The sequence below is a fragment of the Podarcis filfolensis genome (genome assembly GCF_964270895.1).
Source record: "Podarcis filfolensis genome assembly, chromosome: W".
In the NCBI taxonomy this organism is placed as follows: Eukaryota; Metazoa; Chordata; class Lepidosauria; order Squamata; family Lacertidae; genus Podarcis; species Podarcis filfolensis.
Genome location: NC_139619.1, coordinates 10,188,725 through 10,211,371, shown reverse-complemented (window position 1 = coordinate 10,211,371; position 22,647 = coordinate 10,188,725). Strand labels below are relative to the sequence as shown.

At 45.6% G+C, this 22,647-nt stretch overlaps 1 protein-coding gene across 1 annotated transcript in view; it reads left to right on the top strand.

Annotated features, from left to right (window-relative positions):
• The window catches only part of LOC310753760 (inositol polyphosphate 5-phosphatase OCRL-like), a gene marked incomplete at both ends in the record, with an annotated part of 379,841 nt that overhangs the window by 25,306 nt on the left and 331,888 nt on the right, over window positions 1-22,647 (top strand). The window contains 3 exon segments of the mRNA XM_083595103.1: window positions 4,888-4,942; window positions 4,945-4,994; window positions 5,518-5,602. Coding sequence (XP_083451229.1) covers window positions 4,888-4,942; window positions 4,945-4,994; window positions 5,518-5,602 — 190 coding nt within the window.

Here is a 22,647-nt window from a genome sequence, read left to right as displayed (position 1 = left end):
AAACATTGCAAATCGTCGATAAGATGGACTGTTTCAAGAAGTGGCAGAAAGATATTTCTAAATTTGTCTGGCAGGGCAAGAAACCCAGAATAAAATTTAAGATTTTAACTGATGCAAAGGAAAGGGGGGGATTTGCCCTGCCAGACTTCAAACTATACTATGAATCGGCAGCTTTCTGCTGGTTGAAGGACTGGCTGCTTCTTGAGAATACGGACATTTTGGATTTAGAAGGTTTTAATAATATTTTTGGATGGCATGCATATTTGTGGTATGACAAGGTGAAAGCTCATAAGGCCTTTAAAAATCATATTGTCAGGAAAGCATTATATAATGTCTGGATAAGATATAAAGACTTGTTGGAAAATAAAACTCCAAGGTGGTTGTCCCCAATGGAGGCAAAGGCTGTGAAAAGGCTCAATATGGAGTCCAAATGGCCGAAATATTGGGAAATCTTGGAACAAGAAGGTGACAAACAGAAATTGCAGAGCTTTGAGAAACTAAAAGATAAAGTGCGAGACTGGCTTCATTATTATCAAATATTGGAGGTTTATAAGTTGGACAGGAAAATTGGCTTCCAGGTGGAAAAATCAAAATTGGAAACAGAATTGTTAGAACCCAATACTAAAAATCTGTCAAAAATGTATAACTTGCTGTTGAAATGGAATACGCAGGATGAAACGGTGAAGTCAGCCATGATTAAGTGGGCACAAGATATCGGTCATAACATCATGTTTGCTGACTGGGAAAAGTTGTGGACCACCGGTTTGAAATTTACGGCATGTAATGCCTTAAGAGAGAATATTATGAAAATGATCTATAGGTGGTACATGACCCCAGTTAAGCTTGCAAAAATTTACCATTTGCCTGATAATAAATGTTGGAAATGTAAAGAAAATGAAGGTACATTCTTTCACCTTTGGTGGACATGCCCAAGGATTAAGGCTTTTTGGGAGATGATCTATAATGAACTGAAAAAGGTACTTAAGTACACTTTCCCTAAGAAACCAGAGGCCTTTCTTCTGGGCATGTCCGGCCAATTGGTGCCAAAGAAGGATAGAACTTTCTTTATGTACGCTACAACAGCAGCAAGAATACTCATCGCAAAGTATTGGAAGACACAAGACCTACCCACTCTGGAAGAATGGCAGATTAAGGTGATAGACTATATGGGACTGGCAGAAATGACTGGCAGAATCCGGGACCAGGGGAGAGAGACAGCGGAAGAAGACTGGAAGAAATTTAAGGACTATCTTAAGAAATATTGTAAAATTATTGAATGTTAGAATGACGCTGGCTTAGAATTTATGTGGTTTTCAGCTGTAATGGATAAGTAAAAGAAAAAGAAAGGTCAAAATTTGAATGAGAATGAAGGGGAAGGATTTATTGAATCAAATAAATTAGAAATTGGAATACAGAAAGGGGAGGTATGAGGAAGTCGGGGAAGTAAGTTATAAGAAAATAAGGGATTGAAAGTATACTTGTTCTTTTTTTGTTTGTGTGTATTTTTCTTTTTTTTCTTTTTGTTTTTTCTTGTATTGTTCTGTTTTTATATAATTTTTGAAACTTTAATAAACTTTTTTTAAAAAAAACGTTGTTGTTTTTAAAAAAATTGGGACAGTATACGGGCCCCCCCATTGCTCTACAGCTTGACCCCGCAGTACGACCGGTCAGGCTCAAGGCCCGCTGGGTCCCGTTCGCCCTGAAACCCCGTATAGACGAGGAATTGGACCGACTCGTGGAGCAAGGGGTGCTGGAGCCGGTGCCTAATGCCCCCTGGGAAACCCCAATCGTCACACCCATCAAGCCTAATGGTTCGGTCCGCATCTGCGCAGACTACAAATGTACCATAAACAAGGCCCTCACGGCCCATGCATACCCAGTGCCAGTGGTCAGCCATGTCCTTGCTACCCTGGCTGGGTCGAAAATTTTTGGCAAGCTGGACCTGGCCCAAGCATATCAACAGCTGCCAGTAGATGAGGCCACAGCAGAGGCACAGACGATTGTGATGCACAGAGGAGCGTTCAGGGTAAAGCGGCTGCAATTCGGTGTCAGCGTGGCACCAGGCATATTCCAGAATCTAATGGACTCTCTCCTTAAAGGGATTCCTGGCGTCACCCCCTTCTTCGATGATGTGTTGATTGCCGGGCCCACACCCGAGGAGTTTGAGGACCGCCTCCACACCGTTCTGCACCGTTTCCAGACGGCAGGTCTCAAGGTGAAGCGGGAAAAATGTCTACTAGGAGTGCCTCAGGTGGACTTTCTGGGATTTATGGTGGACGCAGAAGGGGTCCACCCGACTGGGGACAAGGTACGGGCCATTTGTGATGCCCCAGCACCCAAGAACAAGACTGAACTTCAGGCCTTCTTGGGACTATTGAACTTTTACCATTCCTTCCTTCCCCACAAGGCGGCAGTAGCGGAGCCCCTACACAGACTCCTGGACAAGCGGGCCCCTTGGGTGTGGGGCCAGCGCCAGGAGGCCGCATTCCAGGCAGTCAAGGACTTGCTTGTCTCAAACTCGGTCTTGGCACACTTCGACGAGAGGCTGCCGGTGGTGCTAGCATGCAACGCCTCACCCTGTGGCATTGGCGCTGTCCTGGGACACCAACTCCCGGATGGAAGAGAGGTACCGGTGGCATACTTTTCCCAGACACTCAACGCAACCGAGCGGAACTACTCGCAAATCGACAAGGAGGGTCTGGCAATCGTGAAGGGAGTAAAAAAATTCCATGATTTCTTGTACGGGCGGCCCTTCACCGTGGTGACTGACCACAAGCCATTGCTTGGCTTGTTTGCCCCCGAAAAGCAGACCCCCCAAGTGCTGTCTCTTCGCGTCCTCAGGTGGTCAATTTTCCTTGCCAGCTACCAGTATGCACTGATTCACCGCCCTGGGAAGGCGATGGGCCATGCGGACGCCCTCAGCAGGCTACCACTACCGGAAACAGGCCCCGACCCAGCACCTGCACAAGAGGTTATGAGCCTGGAGCTGCTTCCCGAGCGCCCCATTCAGGCACAAGAAGTTGCACACAATTCCAAGAAAGATAGTGTCATCTCCCGGGTCCTGGACTGGGTGTGGAGGGGATGGCCCAGCAGCAGCCCCGGGCCAGAATTCGCCGGCTACACAACCCGCAAACATGAACAAGGGGTGCTTGTTATGGGGAAGCAGGGTCATTGTTCCCCAGCCCCTCCGCAAAAGGGTCCTCACAGCCCTACACGAGACACACCCAGGGGTAGTAAGAATGAAGGCCCTTGCCAGGAGTTACGTGTGGTGGCCGGGGATTGACGGAGAGATAGAGGCCTGGGTCAAACACTGCCAGGCCTGCCAAGAATTCCGCCCAGATCCCCCAAGGGCCCCAGTCCAGTCCTGGGAGTCCGCCCGAGCACCATGGTCACGCCTGCATGTGGACTTTGCTGGCCCCTTTCAGGGGCAAACATTCTTCATAGTGGTGGACTCCTACACCAAATGGCTGGAAGTCGCACTGGTACCGTCCACTTCTACGTCCGCAGCCATCCGGGTACTACGCAGGCTGTTTGCAACCCACGGGCTCCCTGACACTCTCGTCTCAGACAACGGGACTGCATTTACGTCAGGAGAATTCCAAACCTTCACAGCGCAGAACGCCATCCGCCACATCCGTTCGGCGCCATTCCACCCTGCCACCAATGGCCAAGCAGAATGCATGGTGCGGACCACCAAGGACACCCTTCGCCGCATGAGGCAAGGGGATTGGGAGTACCGCCTTGCCACATTCCTTCTAGCACAGCACAGCACCCCCAGCTCAACGACTGGCCGGAGCCCCGCTGAACTACTAATGGGTCGGCGCCTTGCAATCAGATTGGACTGCCTTCACCCCGATAGAGCTCAGGATGAGGTAGTGGTGGGGGAAGGCAGGAACCCCCGGACCTTCGAGGCCCAGGACCCAGTGTATGCAAAGAATTTTGGGGCAGGCCCTTCATGGGTACCCGCCACAGTCACCAGGGTCACTGGCCCCGTGTCGTACGAGGTGCTAACAGATGGGGGGCAATGCTGGCGCCGCCACTGCGACCAGATACGGCGACGATTCCCGGGAGAAAACCAGGAGGAGGAGGACAGGTCAGAGGAGTCCCAAGGGAACAGTGGGGCAGTGAGGCCCATAGAGCAGCAGGGGCAAGCAGGAGAGGCAGAATCAGTAAATACAGAGAGGACCCGTGAGGCCGAAAGGACACTGGAACCAGAACCACGACTGAGCGAGCCGGTTGCGCCAGACCATACAGCCCCATCACAGCCAGCATCCTTGGAACACGAGCCAGAACCTGAACCCCAGACCAGGGAACACCCCAGGCCGCAACGCACACGTAGGACACCGGCGTACCTTGAGGACTATGAATGCGATCTCCTGGGCAGGACTGGAACTTAGAGGGGAGGGGTGTTATGTACTGAGTTGAATGGGATCCAAACTGCAGCAGTCTGATTGGTCCTAGAACAATAGGATTCAGAATGCAGCAGTCTGATTGGTCCTAGAACAATGCAGCAGGAACCACCCAATCATGCTCCAGATAGAAGTGAATCCACAACCTGATTGGCTTACAGTAGAATTCCGGAATTAGCCAATCATGTGCAGCCCATTGTGTAAATAATGTATATAAAGCAGATACCTTGAGGGGACTTTCATTCATTCCTCCTCACCACTATGAGCTGAATAAAGAGCATGAAATCACTTTGCGACTCTGAGTATATTTCAGTTTAGCTAGTGATATATCACCGTGTTGAAAGCCAGCTATTGCCCAGCCCTAGTTGTGGCCTCAGAGGGCAAGACTTGTCCACCCAGCTGGAGCAAGGAAAGAATGCATACAGGCACACATTCTGTCAGGCTCTCATGCCAGTCCCACTTGTCATTGGACCTCCAGGAGAAGCAGTTTCTGGATATCGTACCCCAGGATGGTGATGACTCCACTGAGCGGCCAAGGAGATCTGGCTTTTGGTGGACCACCTCTTCAAGAATGCCTGCCACCAGGTGAGCTGAGGGGGACGGTACCATTGAAAGGATGGGTGTGGGCTGGAATCCAGCACCAGTTTTGGGGTGTGCAGGTTCCAAACGTCCCAATTGATTTATATCTTAGCTACCGACTCGCTCTTACAAGCTCCTGCTGTGAGTATAGTGGCACCTTGGTGGAGCGGCAGCGGGTGGGACATCCAGCATATACTATTCCTTAGAGCGGCTCAGAAGAACCCAAGAGTTCCCAACCATTGTCTGTCTATCCCTAGCAAAGCGGCTCTCTGAGACTGGCCACTAGAAGAAGCGGGGAATGATTTCACTCTCCCATTGCCCCAAATCAGGAGAAGGGTAGTAGGAATGCTACTGTGGAAAGCAGGCGGGATACAATTCTCAGCCCTTGTGCCAGCTCTCTTGGTGATGGGCTTCTCTCCATTGTGGCATTCCTCGACCTCACATTATGCACCCCAGGGCTGGATTGTTCTTCATGCTATCCAGGATGTACCTCATCCCTTCCGAACGCATGGGTGATACTCTGCTTCAGGAGGACCTCTTCCAGACCCCGGGCACGCAGGACGAGCTGCAGGAGAGAATTGAGTGCCTGGACACCAGCATTCCCGAGACGATCCGTATCCTCTTTGGGGGACATTGTTGGGGAGCAGGGCTGCTTGGTGGTTTTCTTTCGCTCTTGGCTGGAGTGGACCTCACTTTTATATACCTGGTGGCTTAGGTTCCTAGGCCACCCCATCCTTAAGGCTCTGGGACACAGCACAATGAAATACCCACAGTCAAGTCCAGTCATGCATCCAAACAGCTTCACAGCTTTAACCCCCATTTGAAAACAGCAGCCTGGCTAGATAGAGCAGAGGTGGGGAATCTTGACAGGCCTGCAGGCCCCACATCTAGCATCTTACGTGGTGTCAGGTGTGGAGACATGGCTGCAAAGGAGTTTCAAGGGTGCGTTCAATTGTTCTTTGGCAAGCAGGGTTTCTTGACCGCACTTTTGGAGTTGACCACTAGTATTTGTTGTTTGGATTGAAACCATGCCTGCAGAAGGACATTTCCTCGGCAGATCAGCTTTGCAGGCAGCTTCGTCAAGAGGGGAGGTGTGGGATAATTACAGTGGGGTGGCTCAGTTGGTAGAGCGTGACACTCTTAATCTCAGGGCTGCGGGTTCAAAATGTGGGGTAATAAGCAAAGGATTTTAGGTATACTACAAACAACAAGACCGCCCATAAAATGTATGCTATTGCCATGCCAAAATGAGAGAAAATTAGTTGGAGGGAGGCAAGGGATGGGGCCACGGACCCCTGATTGGGAATAACGGAACTAGATGGTCCTCGGTGTCCCTTCCAACTCCACAATTCTATGATCCTGTGTCTTAAACACAAATCTTGAGGAATAGTTTGTTTGTGTGTGTGTGTGTGTTTCTGTTTGAACTTTCCCAGCCTTTGCTTTATTCTGATTTGCGCTTGCGTCCCTACTCCCCACGTGTAGAATTGCTATACCTTTGGGTTTTCCTGGACATTCAAGCGTTTCCCGCATGGACACTTGTTTCCAACGGCCAAATCCCGGCGGATGGCAACCCTACCCACTTGTGCCAGATTGCCTGGCATACATTACAAGCATCTAGTCACATAGATTCTCCAGAATCCCGGGGCTAGCCCACCTGACGGGAAGAGTCCGCGACCAGAAGGAGGAGGAGTACCAGGAAGAATGGACAAAATTCAAAGATTATTTAGCTGAATATGTCAAGATAACCTAACTGGAAAAGCTTGCAAATATGAGATAGGCTTAGGATTTAAATATGTAAGGATAGGAATTAAGATGCTTCAAGCTAGATTAGAAAGAATGAAAGATGTGATCAAGTTTTTTTGTGGTTTTTTTTGAGAAGATTGATTTTGGAAAACTGTTAAAATGAAATACAATGAAATTCAACCAGGGGGATTTCAGGAAGTCACTTAACAATGTTATCAAGATTGGTTTAATTACAATTAGGATGTTTGTTTGTTTGTTTGTTTGTTTGTCTTAAATTTTTTTTGGAAAATTAATTAAAAAAACTGAAAAGAAACCACCATAGATTATCCAGAATCCCAAGCAGCGACATTGTGAAACTTTCATAGGAATAAAAGGTAGGGGGGAAGGAGGCACAATGTCAAGCAAGCAACAGAATAAACCCGAGCAGTGTGGGTCTGAAACCGGCCCCTGAATCTCTTGCTGCCCACTCTGCCCTTCTGACAGTAACATTTTTTTGCTTGCTGGATGGCTGTGTGCAATGAGAGCTCAGTCACTGAAGAAGGGTGCTGGCCCAGTGGTAGAAGTATGTGCTTGGCATGCAGGCGATCCAGAAATCAATTCAAGCCCAAAATTCCAGTTCTCATGTTTTCTGTATACATGGCTAATTTAAAGGGGAATAGCATGGTGCCTTCCACAGAGTCAGACCATTGAGTCGCCTAACTCCTTAAGGGAGGACCAGAGCTCGCTGGTGATGCAGGTCCCAGAACAGTCTCCAGCATCTCCAGGTGAAACTGAAAACATCACCTGCCTGGAACCTTGTAGAGCCACTGCCAATCAGTACAGACAGTGCTGAGTTAGGTAGCTATGATCCATCCACCATCACCATTTGCCTGAAGCAAAGGCACATCGCTGGTCCAAATCTTTGAAAGAAGTTCCCTGCTCACCAAGCCACCTGCCCTCCTTTATGCATTGCCGATGGCTTATCAAAGGGATCCTCACTGCAAGTCTTATCAAGGCTTGATGAAATCTTGGTGCCCTTTCTTACAAAATGCTAACAGGGACAATGGCACCAGTTGCCCTCTGGACTCACAGGGTGCAGCTGATTTTGGAGCCATCAATTGTACACATTTGGAATGGCCCTTGAGAAATGATGCTCTGCCTATATTCAGCAGCTTACCACCTTGTTGTTTGTTAAAAACTTGAATAAAAAGCATGCTTAAAATAAAACAGGAAAGATGAAATTTTGCTGGCTTCTTGAGAAAAGAATAATGCCTCATTATTTGTATCTGCTTTTAAATGTTGTTTCTCTTCTCTTTGTCATGAGTTTTACTGGGTCTGTGGTCATTTTAAGTTGCTTACCTTCACTAAAATATATAAATCTACTCGACTGGAAACTTTTATTATCCAAATTCAAACCCACTTTGGATAGCAAAATTCCTGGAGTGGGGAGGAGGGTTCAATGTTCTAATAGATTAGATATGGACAGTCCTTCAGTACAGCAAAACTTGACACTTTGAAACCTTTGAGTCCTTTCCAAAAGGACTTCACCCACTATTTAGGGGGGAAGTATGTCAGAACTGACCTTCTGCAGTACTGATTCCACATTCTTGGACTCCTAATCTTACACGTAAATTAGAGCTGGAACCATCTCAGGCCCTATGGCTCTTGAAATGACCATGACCTATTGAGCAAAACCACAGAATCCACCTCTCTGGTGACTAAACCCCACTTGCTTTTACAAAATAAATTAACAACAGAGGAAAATCATGGAAGAAATAAAATGGCTTTTGAAATTAACAAAGGCGATTCCTTTTATCCACATGTATTACGGGACATCTTCAAAGCGCCCCTAAGGAGAAATTCTGTAAGCAAAGGTAGCAGGCTTTGAAAAGCTTATGCAGATACACAAGGACACATTGCTAAAAGAAACAAAGGGATTTGGAGGGACCATGAGTGAACAGGTAGTACCAGAATGTACAGAATTGTACCTAGAAAAAGGTTACAACTGGATTACCTTTTTGTAAACAACAACAACCCCCAAAATAAAACTCGGAAGCAGCAGGACTCCTTAGGAACTCTTCAAAAAACAAAACACAAAACTGCATATCCCTACCTAGTCACCAAATGTGAGGGGAAACGTAAACCAGCGTCTTACACTGCTTTAAATGATAGCCAGATTCTGCAATTTTTTACCACACCAGAAGTAAAAGCACGGGGCATTAATAAGTTTTTGAAAAATCATGCACTTCATTTGTAGGCAAGGGAAAGCTTTCTGAAATGTACAAAATCTTACTAAGACACACAATCTGTTGAAATGACCAAGCAGCGGACGAGATTCGGGGACAGTGGTGTGCCGCCTGGGGAAATGTTCCTTTCCATTCACCTTAAGCAAAGATGTGGTGACCTTGTGCATCCATAAATAACTTTCAGAAATGTATTTCATTACTTCCCAAAGCTTCTCAATGGGCTACTGTTATGTACTGAAGTTCTCACCCTGGGCCTGTAGATAGTTATGCAAATGAAGGATTGAAAAGTGACGTTCAGTGACTGGATAGTTTTGTATGCAAATGAAGGATCGAAAAGTGACGTTCAGTGATTGGATAGTTTTAGAAAATGGCAACAGTTGCATTGCTTTGGAGCTCTATATAAGCAGGCTGACTGAGCTCCTCAGCCTAGTTCTGTTCTGGCATCTGAATAAAGAAGAGCTGTTTAAAGAATCGCTGTGTCGTCTGACATGTTCGCCCACAACTTAACAGCTACCAAATGGCATTTCTTTCTATTTTGGATGAAACTGGGGAAGCAGCTTTAGAAGAAGGGGTTGCTGACATTCACTGGCCTGGAAAACACCTGATGCCAATATGATGGCAAATTGTGGGTGGTGCATTGATGGAGAAACTAAGGCAACAAATGGGGACATGACGCCACCGGTGTTCTAAAGATACATTTCATGTAAAGATTATGATGGGCTTCTTCAAATGCCCATAGCCTCTTACAAGCAGAGGTTTTAGATCAATTTTCTGTAAACCTCTGTCATAAATAGTTGTCACTGAAAATACGACCCAACAATGCAATGCTGGACTCATCCCTCCCGTCAGCGTGCCTGGAAAGCACGGGTCCCAGTAGTTTCCGCCTTACTCTGCTCCTTTCTCTGTGAAAGCCTGCTCTTTAGCTTTCACATCGGAGCAAACCTCAACCCACCCCCTCCCAAAGAAACCTTTTTTATGAGCCCCCCTACTCTGCGTGTGCTTGAAGCTAACTGCTTTCTTTGGCTCCTGTCTCAATGTGCAGAAATTGAGCACATGAATTTTCCAGCATCGGGAGTTTCCCCCAAGACAGTGTTGAGATCAGGCGTGTTTGTGTGGCTCCACACTTGCAATTCTTGGGGCTTTGCTAAGAGGAGTGCATGCACTTGCAGCAAGACATAGCTAGCTAGCTAGCTAGACAGTTTACCTCCCTTTCCTACAGTTTAAATTTCTGCATGCCATCTGCTGTTGTGGAACAAGTCATCCCCATGATCCCTCTAGCCCAGTGTTCTCTAGGGTGGCCCACAGAAGCTCTCAAGAGTTTCAGACAAAACATTTGTTCACTTCAGCATATAGCAGTCAAAAGAAATGTATTCTCTAGAAGGTCACAGGCTCCCCCGTCTTTGGGGTAGAGGTTTGACGTCTGAGACTAGATCTGCAGGACTCTCAAACATTTCACTCTGTAGAGATGAGTAGTCGGCACCGTCCGAGTATAGGAGGAGGGGGGTGGGGGTGGAATACAGGGCTGAGAAATAGAAGAATGCATTCAATCTGCTACACAAAGCCAGAGCCAATTATGAAGATTCACCAGTTGCTTATAGATCAAATGCATGGATCATGCAGCTGCAAAGAGGTCTACCCAGCCGCTCCCACAGGCAACATGGAATTCTTCTGTGCAATTTACTGTGTTGTTGTTGTTGTTAAAGATGTAAGACAAGCCTATATTGCACTTCATTAAAAATGCCAGGTCACTTCACAACAATATACTGATGGACTCAGTAGAATCAGCAATCAGTACTGGGGCACGGGCCTTGGCTGGCACCCTGCAATGCACGGCCCCTGCGCCAGTCCTGAGGAGGCTCAAGGCCAGGGGTCAGCAACCTTTTCAGCCGTGGGCTGGTCCACCGTCCCTCACAGCATGTGGGGGGCTGGACTATATTTTTGGGGGTGGGGGGAAATGAACGAATTCCTATGCCCCACAAAGAACCCAGAGGTGCATTTTAAATGAAAGGACACATTCTACTCATGGAAAAACACATTGATTCCCGGACTGTCCGTGGGCCGGATTGAGAAGACGATTGGGCCGCATCCGGCCCCCGGGCCTTCGGTTGCCTACCCCTGCTCAAGGCAATCACTTCCTGCACTTCACGTTAACGCAGAAGACGGCCCAGTTGTGCTCAGATGCTCAAAATTCCCTTTTCACCTTTGAATCTTTGGAGGGTCTGTTTCAGTTGGCATCGGGACAGCTCACCTAGCAGTGCATATTTCATATTCAGGATTTCTGTACTCACATAGAAATAATAAAATGGTTTCTGCTGTTTGTTAAAAGTCATGAATGAACTCTCACAACTCGTTGATAAGGTAGCTTGCTTGTGTTTCGAGAAATCATATAAGAGGAGCATTCATAGGAAGTTGCACTTGACAGAGTCAATCTAGCCTAGCACTGCCTACACTGACTGGCAGCAGCGCTGCAGGGTTTTCAAACAGGGGACAGTCCCAGCCCTGTCTGGTGGAGATCCTGGACTGAACCTGGGATCTCCTGCATGCAAAGCAAGGCCTCCCTCAACTCGGGAGGCGTGAGTTCTCTACTGTATTTCAGCAAATGCTTTCACTTTATCATTTCATTGTCATCTGTATATTTTGTGCACATATTTTCCTGTATATTTTAGACAGAGAGGAGTAGCAATAGGGTTAGAGGCAAGGTTCAGAGTTAGTGTTGTGTGAGCATTTTAAAGCAGTTGAGTTTAAACAGGAGGGGATTTCACCTGAAGAGATGGCCAGCATCGTGAATCTGTAAGTAGGATTTTGTCTGCTTCTTTTTTGTAATCTTCTGGGGCGAGGGCTTGGGGTCCCCCACACGGCCAGCATCCCCATGGAATTCAACCCCTTCCTGAACAGCTTAACTTCTCTTCCCACCCGCCTTCCCATTCTCCCTCAAATCTCATTGCAGCTCAGCTGGTTAGAGGGAGCTGCAGATAGCACCAAGGTTGCAGGTTCGATTCCCATAAGGTACAGCTGCATATTCCTGCATTGCAGGGGGTTGGACTAGATGATCCCCAGGGTACCTTCCATGATCATTATTTTGGGATGCTTTTTATTACATTCATAGCCCACTTTTCATCCAAGCAGTTCAAGGTGGCATTGATGGCTTGCCTTTCCCCCCATTTTTCCCCTCACAACAAACCTGTTAGGCAGGCTAGGATGAGAGTGACTGGACCCAACATCAAACAGTGCACTTCATGACTGAGTGGGGATTTGCACTCGGATCTCCCAGGTCCTCCTAGTCCAGAATTCTAGCCACTATACACCCCCCTCTCTCTACCCCTTCTCCGTTTCTCAACTCTTCAGCCATCAACTGCAACAGACAGGCGTTCTGTCAGTCTTCCTGTCAGTCACTCTGGCTCTAAGAGAGTTTTCATTTTTTTTATATAAGATTTTTATTAAGATTTTTGCATTACAAAAAATAAAAACAAACAGAAAAAGAAAAAAAAATCTTTCCATCACATTATTTTTCATTTACTTGTTTCTTGGACCTCCTCATACCTCTCTTTTTTGTATTCCAATTCAATTTATTAGCTCAGCAATTTGTTTCCCTCTTTATTCTACCCAAATCTTTATTCTTAAATTGTTGTGATCTTGAAATTTTACTTTTATAAACCCATTTTTTTCCCATATTCTTTTAACCCATTACAGCTAGAAACCTCTTAATTTTAATCCAACTTTATTCTAAAGTTCATTAATTTTACAATATCTCTGTAAATAATCTTTAAATTTCTTCCAGTCTTCTTCCACTGACTCTTCCCCCTGATCTCGGATCCTGCCGGTCATTTCCGCCAATTCCATATAATCCATCACCTTCATCTGCCATTCTTCCAAAGTGGGTAGATCTTGTGTCTTCCAATATTTTGCAATAAGTATTCTTGCTGCTGTTGTGGCATACATAAAGAAAGTTCTATCCTTCTTTAACACCGATTGGTCAACTATGCCCAGGAGAAAGGCCTCTGGTTTCTTCAATAAGAGAGTTTTCATTGCATTCTTTGGCTCATCTATGCCTTGATGCTTTGACGACCTTCCTAGCAGCCCCCTTCGCTCTCCAGGCAGGGCTGCTGTCCTAACAGCATTATGCTGAGGGCTCTTTTAAATGCTGGAAATGCTTCCCTTATCTTTGCTTTGCTGGGGGTGGGGGTGGGGGGAGTGTTGGAATCCCCCCCCATACATGAGATGCACCACTGTGTTCCTGTGGAGAGCCGTTTGGGGTCTGTGGGTGCATAAAAAATCAAAAAGAGCCCTATTGCGTGGCGAGTTCCCGCCCCCCCCAAAGTGGAAATAAAGACTGAAATGAACAACAATGGGGAAATTGGGCAGCCTTGTCGTGTACCTTTCTCTATCTTAAATCCCTCTGTCACCACATTATTAACAATTAATTTAGCCTTTTGTTCTGAATAAATTGCACTTATACCATTTTCAAACCCTTGGCCCACCCCCATCCCCTGAAGATTTTTCTTCATAAAACTCCAAGAAATGTTGTCAAAGGCTTTCTCCGCATCTATGAAAATTAAAACTGCTTTAGTATTTATATTCACTTGCAACTTCTCCAGAATGTTAATTATGTTCCTTGTATTGTCCGACAAGTGTCTACCCGGGAGGAAGCCAGCTTGGTCCTTATGGATCTCTTCCAATAGTACTTTTTTTAATCTATTAGCCAAAATGTCAGCAAATATTTTGTAATCCACATTAAGGAGGGATATGGGGCGGTAGTTCTTAAGTTGCGTCTTTTCAGACTCAGTTTTCGGTATAAGTGTAATATTGAACATGATTAGAAGGGACCGTCTGATTAAAGGCATTCAGGTCGGAGCTAAGCAATATAAATTGAAAGCATTTGCAGATGACTTAGTTTTAACATTACAGGAGCCAGAATCTAGTTCGAAAAGAGTTTTGGAAGTGATTCAAGAATTTGGGCAGATGGCTGGTTTTAAGTTGAATAAGTCAAAAACTAAAGTTCTTGAGAAAAATTTAACACCGATTGAGAAAGAAAGGTTTCAGAAGGAGACAGGCCTAACAATAGTAAAGAAAGTTAAATATTTGGGGGTTAACATGACTTCTAAGAACTTAAATTTATTTAAAGATAATTATGAGAAATGTTGGTTAGAAGTGAAGAAAGATTTAGAGATATGGTCAAACCTGAAGCTTTCCTTGTTGGGCAGAATTGCGGCTATTAAGATGAATGTATTGCCAAAAATGTTATTTTTGTTTCAATCTTTGCAAATTCTAGACAAGATGGACTGTTTCAAGAAGTGGCAGAGAGATATCTCTAGATTTGTCTGGCAGGGCAAGAAGCCCAGAATAAAATTTAAAATACTAACTGATGCTAAAGGAAGAGGTGGTTTTGCCCTGCCAGACCTGAAACTTTATTATGAATCGGCCGCATTTTGTTGGCTGAAAGAATGGCTGCTTCTTGAAAACACAGACATTTTGGATTTAGAAGGTTTTAACAATGTTTTTGGGTGGCATGCATATTTGTGGTACGACAAGGTTAAAGCTCATAAAGCATTTAAAAACCATATTGTCAGGAAAGCGTTGTTTAACGTCTGGTTAAGATATAAAGACTTATTGGAGAATAAAACCCCAAGGTGGTTGTCACCTATGGAGGCAAAGGCACTGAAAAAGTCCAATATGGAGGCCAAATATTGGGAAATATTGGAACAAGAAGGAGATAAATTGAAATTGCAGAGTTTTGAGAAATTAAAAGATAAGGTGCGAGATTGGCTGCACTATTTTCAAATAAGAGAAACCTATAATACGGATAAAAAAATAGGTTTCCAGGTGGAAAAATCAAAATTGGAAACTGAGTTGTTAGAACCCAAAACTAAAATACTTTCAAGAATGTATAACTTGCTGCTAAAATGGAATACGCAGGATGAAACAGTTAAATCTGCTATGATCAAATGGGCACAAGATGTTGGTCATAATATCATGTTTGCCGACTGGGAACAGTTGTGGACCACAGGTATGAAATTTACGGCATGTAATGCCCTAAGAGAGAATATTATGAAAATGATATACAGGTGGTACATGACACCAGTCAAGCTTGCAAAAATCTACCATTTGTCTGACAATAAATGTTGGAAGTGTAAAGAGAATGAAGGAACATTCTTTCACCTTTGGTGGACATGCCCAAGGATTAAGGCTTTCTGGGAGATGATATACAACGAAATGAAAAAAATATTTAAATATACATTTCTTAAGAAGCCAGAGGCCTTTCTCCTGGGCATGGTGGGCCAATTGGTGCCAAAGAAGGACAGAATTTTCTTTATGTATGCAACAACAGCAGCAAGAATTCTTATCGCAAAGTATTGGAAGACACAAGAGTTACCCACCCTGGAAGAGTGGCAGATGAAGGTGATGGACTATATGGAATTGGCGGAAATGACTGGCAGAATCCGAGACCTGGGAGAAGAGTTGGTGGAAGAAGACTGGAAGAAATTCAAAGACTATCTTCAGAAATACTATAAAATTAATGAATGCTAAAACTGTGCTTGGATTGGTAATAAGTGGTAATTAGTGATAAAAGCTAATAAGATTATGCAAAAAAGGTATTGATGATTGGTTGAAAATATTGATATAGAATATGTTATGGTATAAAGCTTAAATATTTGAAAAAGGGTAAGAATTTGCTGAATTAAATATCTAAATGGGAATACAAAGGGGGGAGGCGTGAGGAGGTCAAGAACATAAGCATATGAATCTGAGGTCATTGGGAAAAATGGATTTGTTTTATTTTTATTTTTTTTCTCTTTGCTTAAATGTAACTTTTCTTAACTAGTTGTGATTTTTTCTTTGTATTTTTATTGTGTTTCTTTTTTCTGTAACTTATGGCTTCTTATTCTGAGAATTTCTATTTTTCTTTTCTGTAAAACTCTAATAAAAATTTATTTTTTTAAAAAAAGGAAATAAAGACACATGACACAATTATTTCAGGTTAATGGGCTAAATATGGCCACAACTTTATTGGTTACAGGTGATGAGTGGTATTGGCTTAGGCATTGGTCCTAACCGACTATCCGGCTTCAGCCCGTCCGCTTGAAGTCCGGGAAGGGTTAACCACCAGTAGGGGGAGTCCTGCTGATGCACATCAACTTGCAACCCCCCCCCCATAGGCGAAAAACCAAGTCCGGCAAAAGAGGGAGATCCCCGGCCTCGCCAGCGATAAATAGGGCTGGTCACGCCCCCTGAGCCAGCCGACTGGCTGTCCAGGGGCTGACGCGGCCGGGGATTCCCTCAGTCGCCTGCAACTCCACCTCCTTTGTAGGCGGAAGTGGCTTTGCTGGATCAGAGGAAACGCCCATCTAGTCCAAACTCACAAGCAGTAGCCCACTCCTGCTGCTTCTCCTCTAGCTGTGGGCTTCAGAGGTAGAGTGCCTCTGTTCCTGGAAGCTCTATATTGCTATGCTGAGTGATAGTAAGAGATGCTGTTGTTCTCCTCCAACAATTGGTGTAATCTGCTTCCCAGCCCTGCAGGCTACTTGTCCTTGTAGCATCGGCTGCCTGCAAATTTCAGCAACGGAGTAAACATGATGTGAAGAAGTTCCCACCAGCATTCTCAAATGAGTTGATTCAAAGCTCTCCCTCCATCTGCTTCCTCTCCTAGGCCACGATCATCTTGGATAACTCCTTCCTGCTCCTTTCCTTGTTGGTGTTTTAAAAAATAATTAAATAAATAAATAAACAAATGATTAAAGATTTCTTAGTTTACAAAAAAACTGTGCCTTGTCTCTTTTGTCAAGTTGTGTTTTCTACAGATCAGTTTCATTTGTTGTGAGACATTAGTGTTGCATGCAGTGTTGGGTTAGGAAGAACAGAGGGGGAAAGAGGGGGAGGGTGGGGTCGGGTGGCAATGCTTCTCTTCTACTTAGTGTACAGGGGAAACTTGGGAAATTAGAATATCGTGGAAAAGTTCATTTATTCAAGTAATTCAACTTAAAAGGCGAAACTAATATATGAGATAGACTCATGACATGCAAAGCGAGATATGTCAAGCCTTTATTTGTTATGATTGTGATATTATGGCGTACAGCTGATGAAAACCCCAAATTAACAATCTCAGAAAATTAGAATATGAAATGAAATCAGCAAAACAAGGATTGCAAATAGAGCAATATTTGACCTCTGAGAAGTAGAAGTTTCACCTTTTAAGTTGAATTACTGAAATAAATGAACTTTTCCACGATATTCTAATTTTCCGAGTTTCCCCTGTATGTGTGGGGTTTTGTGTCAGCATCACTTGTGTGGGTTCACTTACTATTCCCTTGTTGCATTTCCTTGGTGGTGAGAGAGGTTGGGGGGTGACCTAGGGTGTGGTTGGTGGTCTTTGGTTAGCTGCAGGGAGATTTGTTTTTGTGTGTGAGTGGGCACCTAGGGTACAAATAACCAGAAACCTCATCAAACTATACCTCCACAACTACAACCCCTCGTGGCGACAAATCAACAAATACCCGAGGAGATGCAACAACATCAAATGCTCCTTTCCTTGTTGATACGATGTCCCGCAGCCGAAGTAGTGTGTGAAATGACACGGCTCTGCCTGCAACTCTTAGGCTACCCGTATTTGTGTTATGGCTATGCTGCAAAGACTCCCTGTCTTCTCTTACACACACACACACCCCATTTTGGTTGTAGGCTTCTGTCTCAGGTTTTGAAATGTGTTGGGGAGGGGGCTTTACTGGGTTGTTTTTCACCTTTATTATGCATTTTGTGTTTCTATATTGTGATTTTTATGTTGGAACCAGTGCTTTTTTTTCTATTAAAAAAATGTTTGGGGTACTCTCATTTTGACTCAAGAAAACCACCATTTTATAGTTCAAATCGGGGAAAATAAATGCAGTACAGTAAATGGAGAAAAGTGCAAAGATTCACAAAATGTTTCGGGGTGTGCGTACCCCTGCATCCCCCCAGAAAAAAGCACTGGTTGTAACTGAGACCTGTGGGTATAGGGCGGTATAACAACAACAACAAGGTCTGCCCCTCTCCTTCTCTTCTAGGTTCAGGCAACTGAGGGACATGGCAGCCCGCAAGAAGAAGGGGACCCGCAAAGTCCCCAAGAAGTCCAGGGTTGCTGTGGGCCCACGTGAGCAAATGCTTCCTTTTCATTTTGGAGCGTAAGGAGGGGTGGCCTTAATGCTCTAATCCTCAACTGTGGAAAATAAGTAGAAATGAACTAACCTGCCCCCATGTCCTTTCCTTCTTCTCTTGTTGCAGATGGTTCAGAGACTGGCAGGGTCTGGGCATCGCCTGTGGTTAGTATTTGAGAAAACAGCACAGTACATACGAAATCCCTCACCCCCCACCCCCCCATCCACCAGTGCTGTTTATACCCCCATTTTGGTGGTCTCAGATGCAGAGAAGCCCTCCTGCCATGAACTGACAGCCTGACTCTTGCCATTTCAGCAACTGGAGAAAGATGAGATGTTGCTCTGCTGCGTGCTGGCCACTTGCTCGGACGCCCGCCAGAGAGAAAAGGACAGCTTGAGGTACTCCAAAAAGATGGCTGTCAAGGCAATTGCGGTGAGTGAGAGGTTGCATGAGGTATCCAGGGGTGAGGTGGGCAGGAGAGCTGGGGATGGGATTGGGGGGATGCTGGGCAGAAGGAAGGCCTGGCGGGGTCTGGCCAAGAGAAGGGTTGTGCAGGCATTTGGCATTACATTGCCAATTCCTGCACTGAGTTTGGGGTTGGAGGAATCCACCTGATGTCCGTAGGGAACTGATGTTTTTCCCCTCCGCCCTCTGTTCTCTATCAGGATCTCATGGGACGGATTGCGTGCTTTACGCAGCCTGAATTGGTCCTTGCTACGGCACTGGAAGCCCTTTACCAACTGAGGTATACTGGGTTTTTTGAGCTTGACGAGGAGCTGGCGGGGGGGGGGGGGGAGCAGAATGTGGAAAGGTGTTACCAGACCTTGCCACTGCAGTGAATTCAATTGGAAGAATTGCTTACAATTTCTTGGGTTTCTTGCGTTCAAAAAGCTTTCTTTATGCAGCAACTATTTACAGGGTGAGTGGAGATGTGAGAGAGAAAATAGATGCTATATTGTCTAGAGATGACTGCGAAATGGCTCAGCTTTTAGGGGTGGGATTAACTAAGACCTAGAGGCTTGCAACCAAGTGCCAGGTAGACTGCCACATAAACAGTGCCCTCGTGTGTTTATTTTAATTTTACCTTTATTCATTTTTACCCTGTAAAATCTATACGCTGCTTGATTGTCAAAAGTGGTTTAAGCTAACACATGCATTCACTAGAAGTTCAAGAGAATGACATGTATTTGATGCTTCCCCCAATATGAGACAGAGTCTAAAAACTTTTCCCTCCTTCTCTCCAGCCTCATGAAGCCCAAATTACCACTGAAGCTCCACAGCCTGATTGTGCATGCAGCCTTTGCGGCAGTCACTGAGGTCAAAACTGAGCCCGACAAGCAGGTAAGTTGTTAGCCTTGAAATTTGACTTCTCTAGTTGTTGTTTCTTCTTCACACGCTTTAAGCACTGCTCCCATTGCTCAACATCTGATCTCTCTTTCCCCTGCTTGGCGCATCCTCTCCCTCATTGCCATTGCCTGCAGGAGTTAGAAGAACGTTACACTCTGATGCTGCGAGGCCTCCTCTGGGAGGCCCCAAGCACTAAGACCCTGAACTTGCTGATGAATGTAAGTATCTTGATGGCCTCAGTGGCTGTTTGACCTAGAAAGCTTTCATGGAGAAGCCGCCACCTAGCAGTGCACCTCTTGGGCCCTTCCCCTCTTGTAAGGCAAGCTGGCCACATGGACGAGCCAGCAAAGGCCCACTTGCCCAGACAGCCAAAGGAGGGCCTTGGATGCAGAGCTACAATTTGGGGCTGGAGGACATTGCCACTTTAGAACAGAAACGGATCTCTCTCTGAGAGTGTAAAGGGCTTCACAGTGGTCTGCCTCTTTCCCCCAGACCAGCCTCCTGATCCTGAGGTCCCCTTTCCTCCCACAGGAACTGAGAGGTTACACAACAAGTGCGATTGCAGCGGAGAGGCAACTGGCAGCCAGTGGCATTAGCTAGCTGATGTCCTGTGCAAGAAGGCTCAGTTGCCTGAAGGTAAGTCTCTCACCTTTGGCACCTTCACAGCCCCAAGAGGCTCCCAGAGTGGCTTGTGAAAGGATTCCCACAGGAGGAATCACAGTCTGGTATCAGGCACACAACACAATGTGTGTCCCTGGGATGCCGGACAAGGCTGGAGACATTTCCTGCCCTCTTCCTTGATCTTACACTTCCACCTCTGCCTAGTAGGCTGCAGGACCCATTGAGGTCGCCTGGGGCAAGGGATTGGGGCCAGGTAATAGAACTCACTCATCCCATGATGGAGGCAAGTCTTCCCTGGCTTGGGTCTGCTTCCATGTTCTCTTGCACCCATTATTTGGGGAGGGTTGAGGATCAGATCAGTCATCTGATCCAGTACGGTCTTTTCTGTTCTCTACAGCATGCTCTCGTCCCTCTGGAGCTGGCTCACTTCTGCCCCAAAGAAGGTAACACCCACAGCCTGGGGACATGGGACGCACTTTCCAGACTAAGGAGAGCCCACTCAGTAGCTGCAGCATCCTTGCTTGATGCAGACCTCCTGGGTCATGTGGCTGTGAAATCCTGCCACAGCACAAAGATGGCCAAACTGCAGGCTTGGAAGGAGTCGTTGCCACCAAAGACAGGATCCATAAAGCCTCCTTGTAAATAGGGTGGAATGGGGGCCAGGTCAATTTGGTGAATCAGTAAATGTGGCAGAAATTCATCTCTCTTCTCTTTCATTCTCTTCCAGATGACATAAGACTTGATGTCAGTTTCGATTATGGGGAGAAGACACAAGTTTCAAGGCTCAGCGATGATGGAGTGGCAATTTTTGCTTGCTGTTTCATTGTGTCTTGTTGCTAATTGTGATCATTGCTGTTGTTTTAGAATTCTTTCCTATGCAATATAACTTTTTTATTGCTTTTAAATTGTTGCTTTTTAAATTGTCCTTGTAAAGGAAAGTGTTCTGCTAATGTTGATTGTATTCTGAATTGCTTCAAGAAGCCTCATAGCAATGAATACTATTAAGAGTAATAATTATTTTACCTGCCTTAATTATAATAAAGCATTGACATGCATATTTTAAATTAGCGGTTAAGGTCTTAAACTACACATTTTAATAGTTTCAGATCTGTATTCTTTACTGTGTTCTAGCTTATAGATTTTGATTTTAACCTCCATATATATGAGAGCCAGTGTGGTGTAGTGGTTAAGAGCGGTAGTCTCGTAATCTGGGGAACCGGGTTCACGTCTCCGCTCCTCCACATGCAGCTGCTGGGTGACCTTGGGCCAGTCACACTTCTCTGAAGTCTCTCAGCCCCACTCACCTCACAGAGTGTTTGTGGGCGGGAGGGAGGCGAATGTTAGCCGCTTTGAGACTCCTTAGGGTAGTTATGAAGCGGGATATCAAATCCAAACTGTTCTTCTTCTTCTACATGTTCTCTATCTCTGTAGAAGTCCATATTCTGATTTGTGGCTGTAATAAATTGATTCGTTCATTCAATAAAGCTTCGGTGGTTTTGAAATTCAGTAAATTGTCTCTGCCTCCATTTTTTGGTATTGAGGGAAACGCTCTATAAAATAATCAGAAAACATCAGGGTTGTAGTCAACATCAGTCCTTTCCGCAGCAGACCTATTTAAATTGATGGGCACAAATTACGTGGCTGTGTTGATTTTGACGCATCTCTTCTGAGTAAAACTCAGTTGACTACTGTAGGGATAATCGCGGAGTGGGCAGTGGGGTCCGGAGGGAGCACACTCCCCACCAGCAGGCAGCCACAGTCTGCCTGCACGCGTGACCCTGGGGTGCGTAGAATACTCCCCCTCACAGACAAAGTCATGGCTGTCTGGAACATCATTCCCTCTGTCTGACCTTTTGCGGTCTCAGCAGTCTGCGATGTCCTGTCTGTAACCTTTGTCCCTGAGACCTTTTGTCTCCTTCGTCATACACTGTGCAAGGGGGAAATGACGTGGTGGAAACAGGTGCCAAAATAACTTTGTACCACCCCACAATCTCGGGACCAAAGGTGTGTAAAGGTCACAGCCCAAAATGTATCTGCCTAGCTTGCATACTTGTCTCAATAAAAGGAGGCTCTACAGGACTGGTCAGCAGCTCGCTTCAGCCCACCTGTGCGCAGCTCACATGATGATCAACTCCTGTCTTCTGCCTTCACTTCAGACTACTCCTCACAGGATATCATGGAATTGTAGAGTTGGAAGGGACCACAAGAGTCATCTAGTCCACCCCCTGCAATGCAGGAATATTTTGCCCAACGTGGGGCTCCAACCCACGACCCTGAGATGCAGAGTCTCACACTCTACTGACTGAGCTATGGGCAGATATCTTGTTTGATAAATGTGTCCCTTGGAAACATTTTGGTTTTATCCTCTCTGCAGGAGTTGCTATGCCTGATCATTCCATCTAGTTCTGTCGAAAGAGAGGTGGGGGTTGTTTTCTGATTTCTTAATTGTGAATATTTGGGGGGAGGGGAGGCATGGGTGGAAAGGAGATACTCAGATCGACCAGAGTGAAATGGGGCCGAGTGAAATGGGGGCTTCGGGATGGCTTGGGGAAGTCTAAAAGTGTCACATCCAAACCAAAATTCTTGCTTGTTGGATG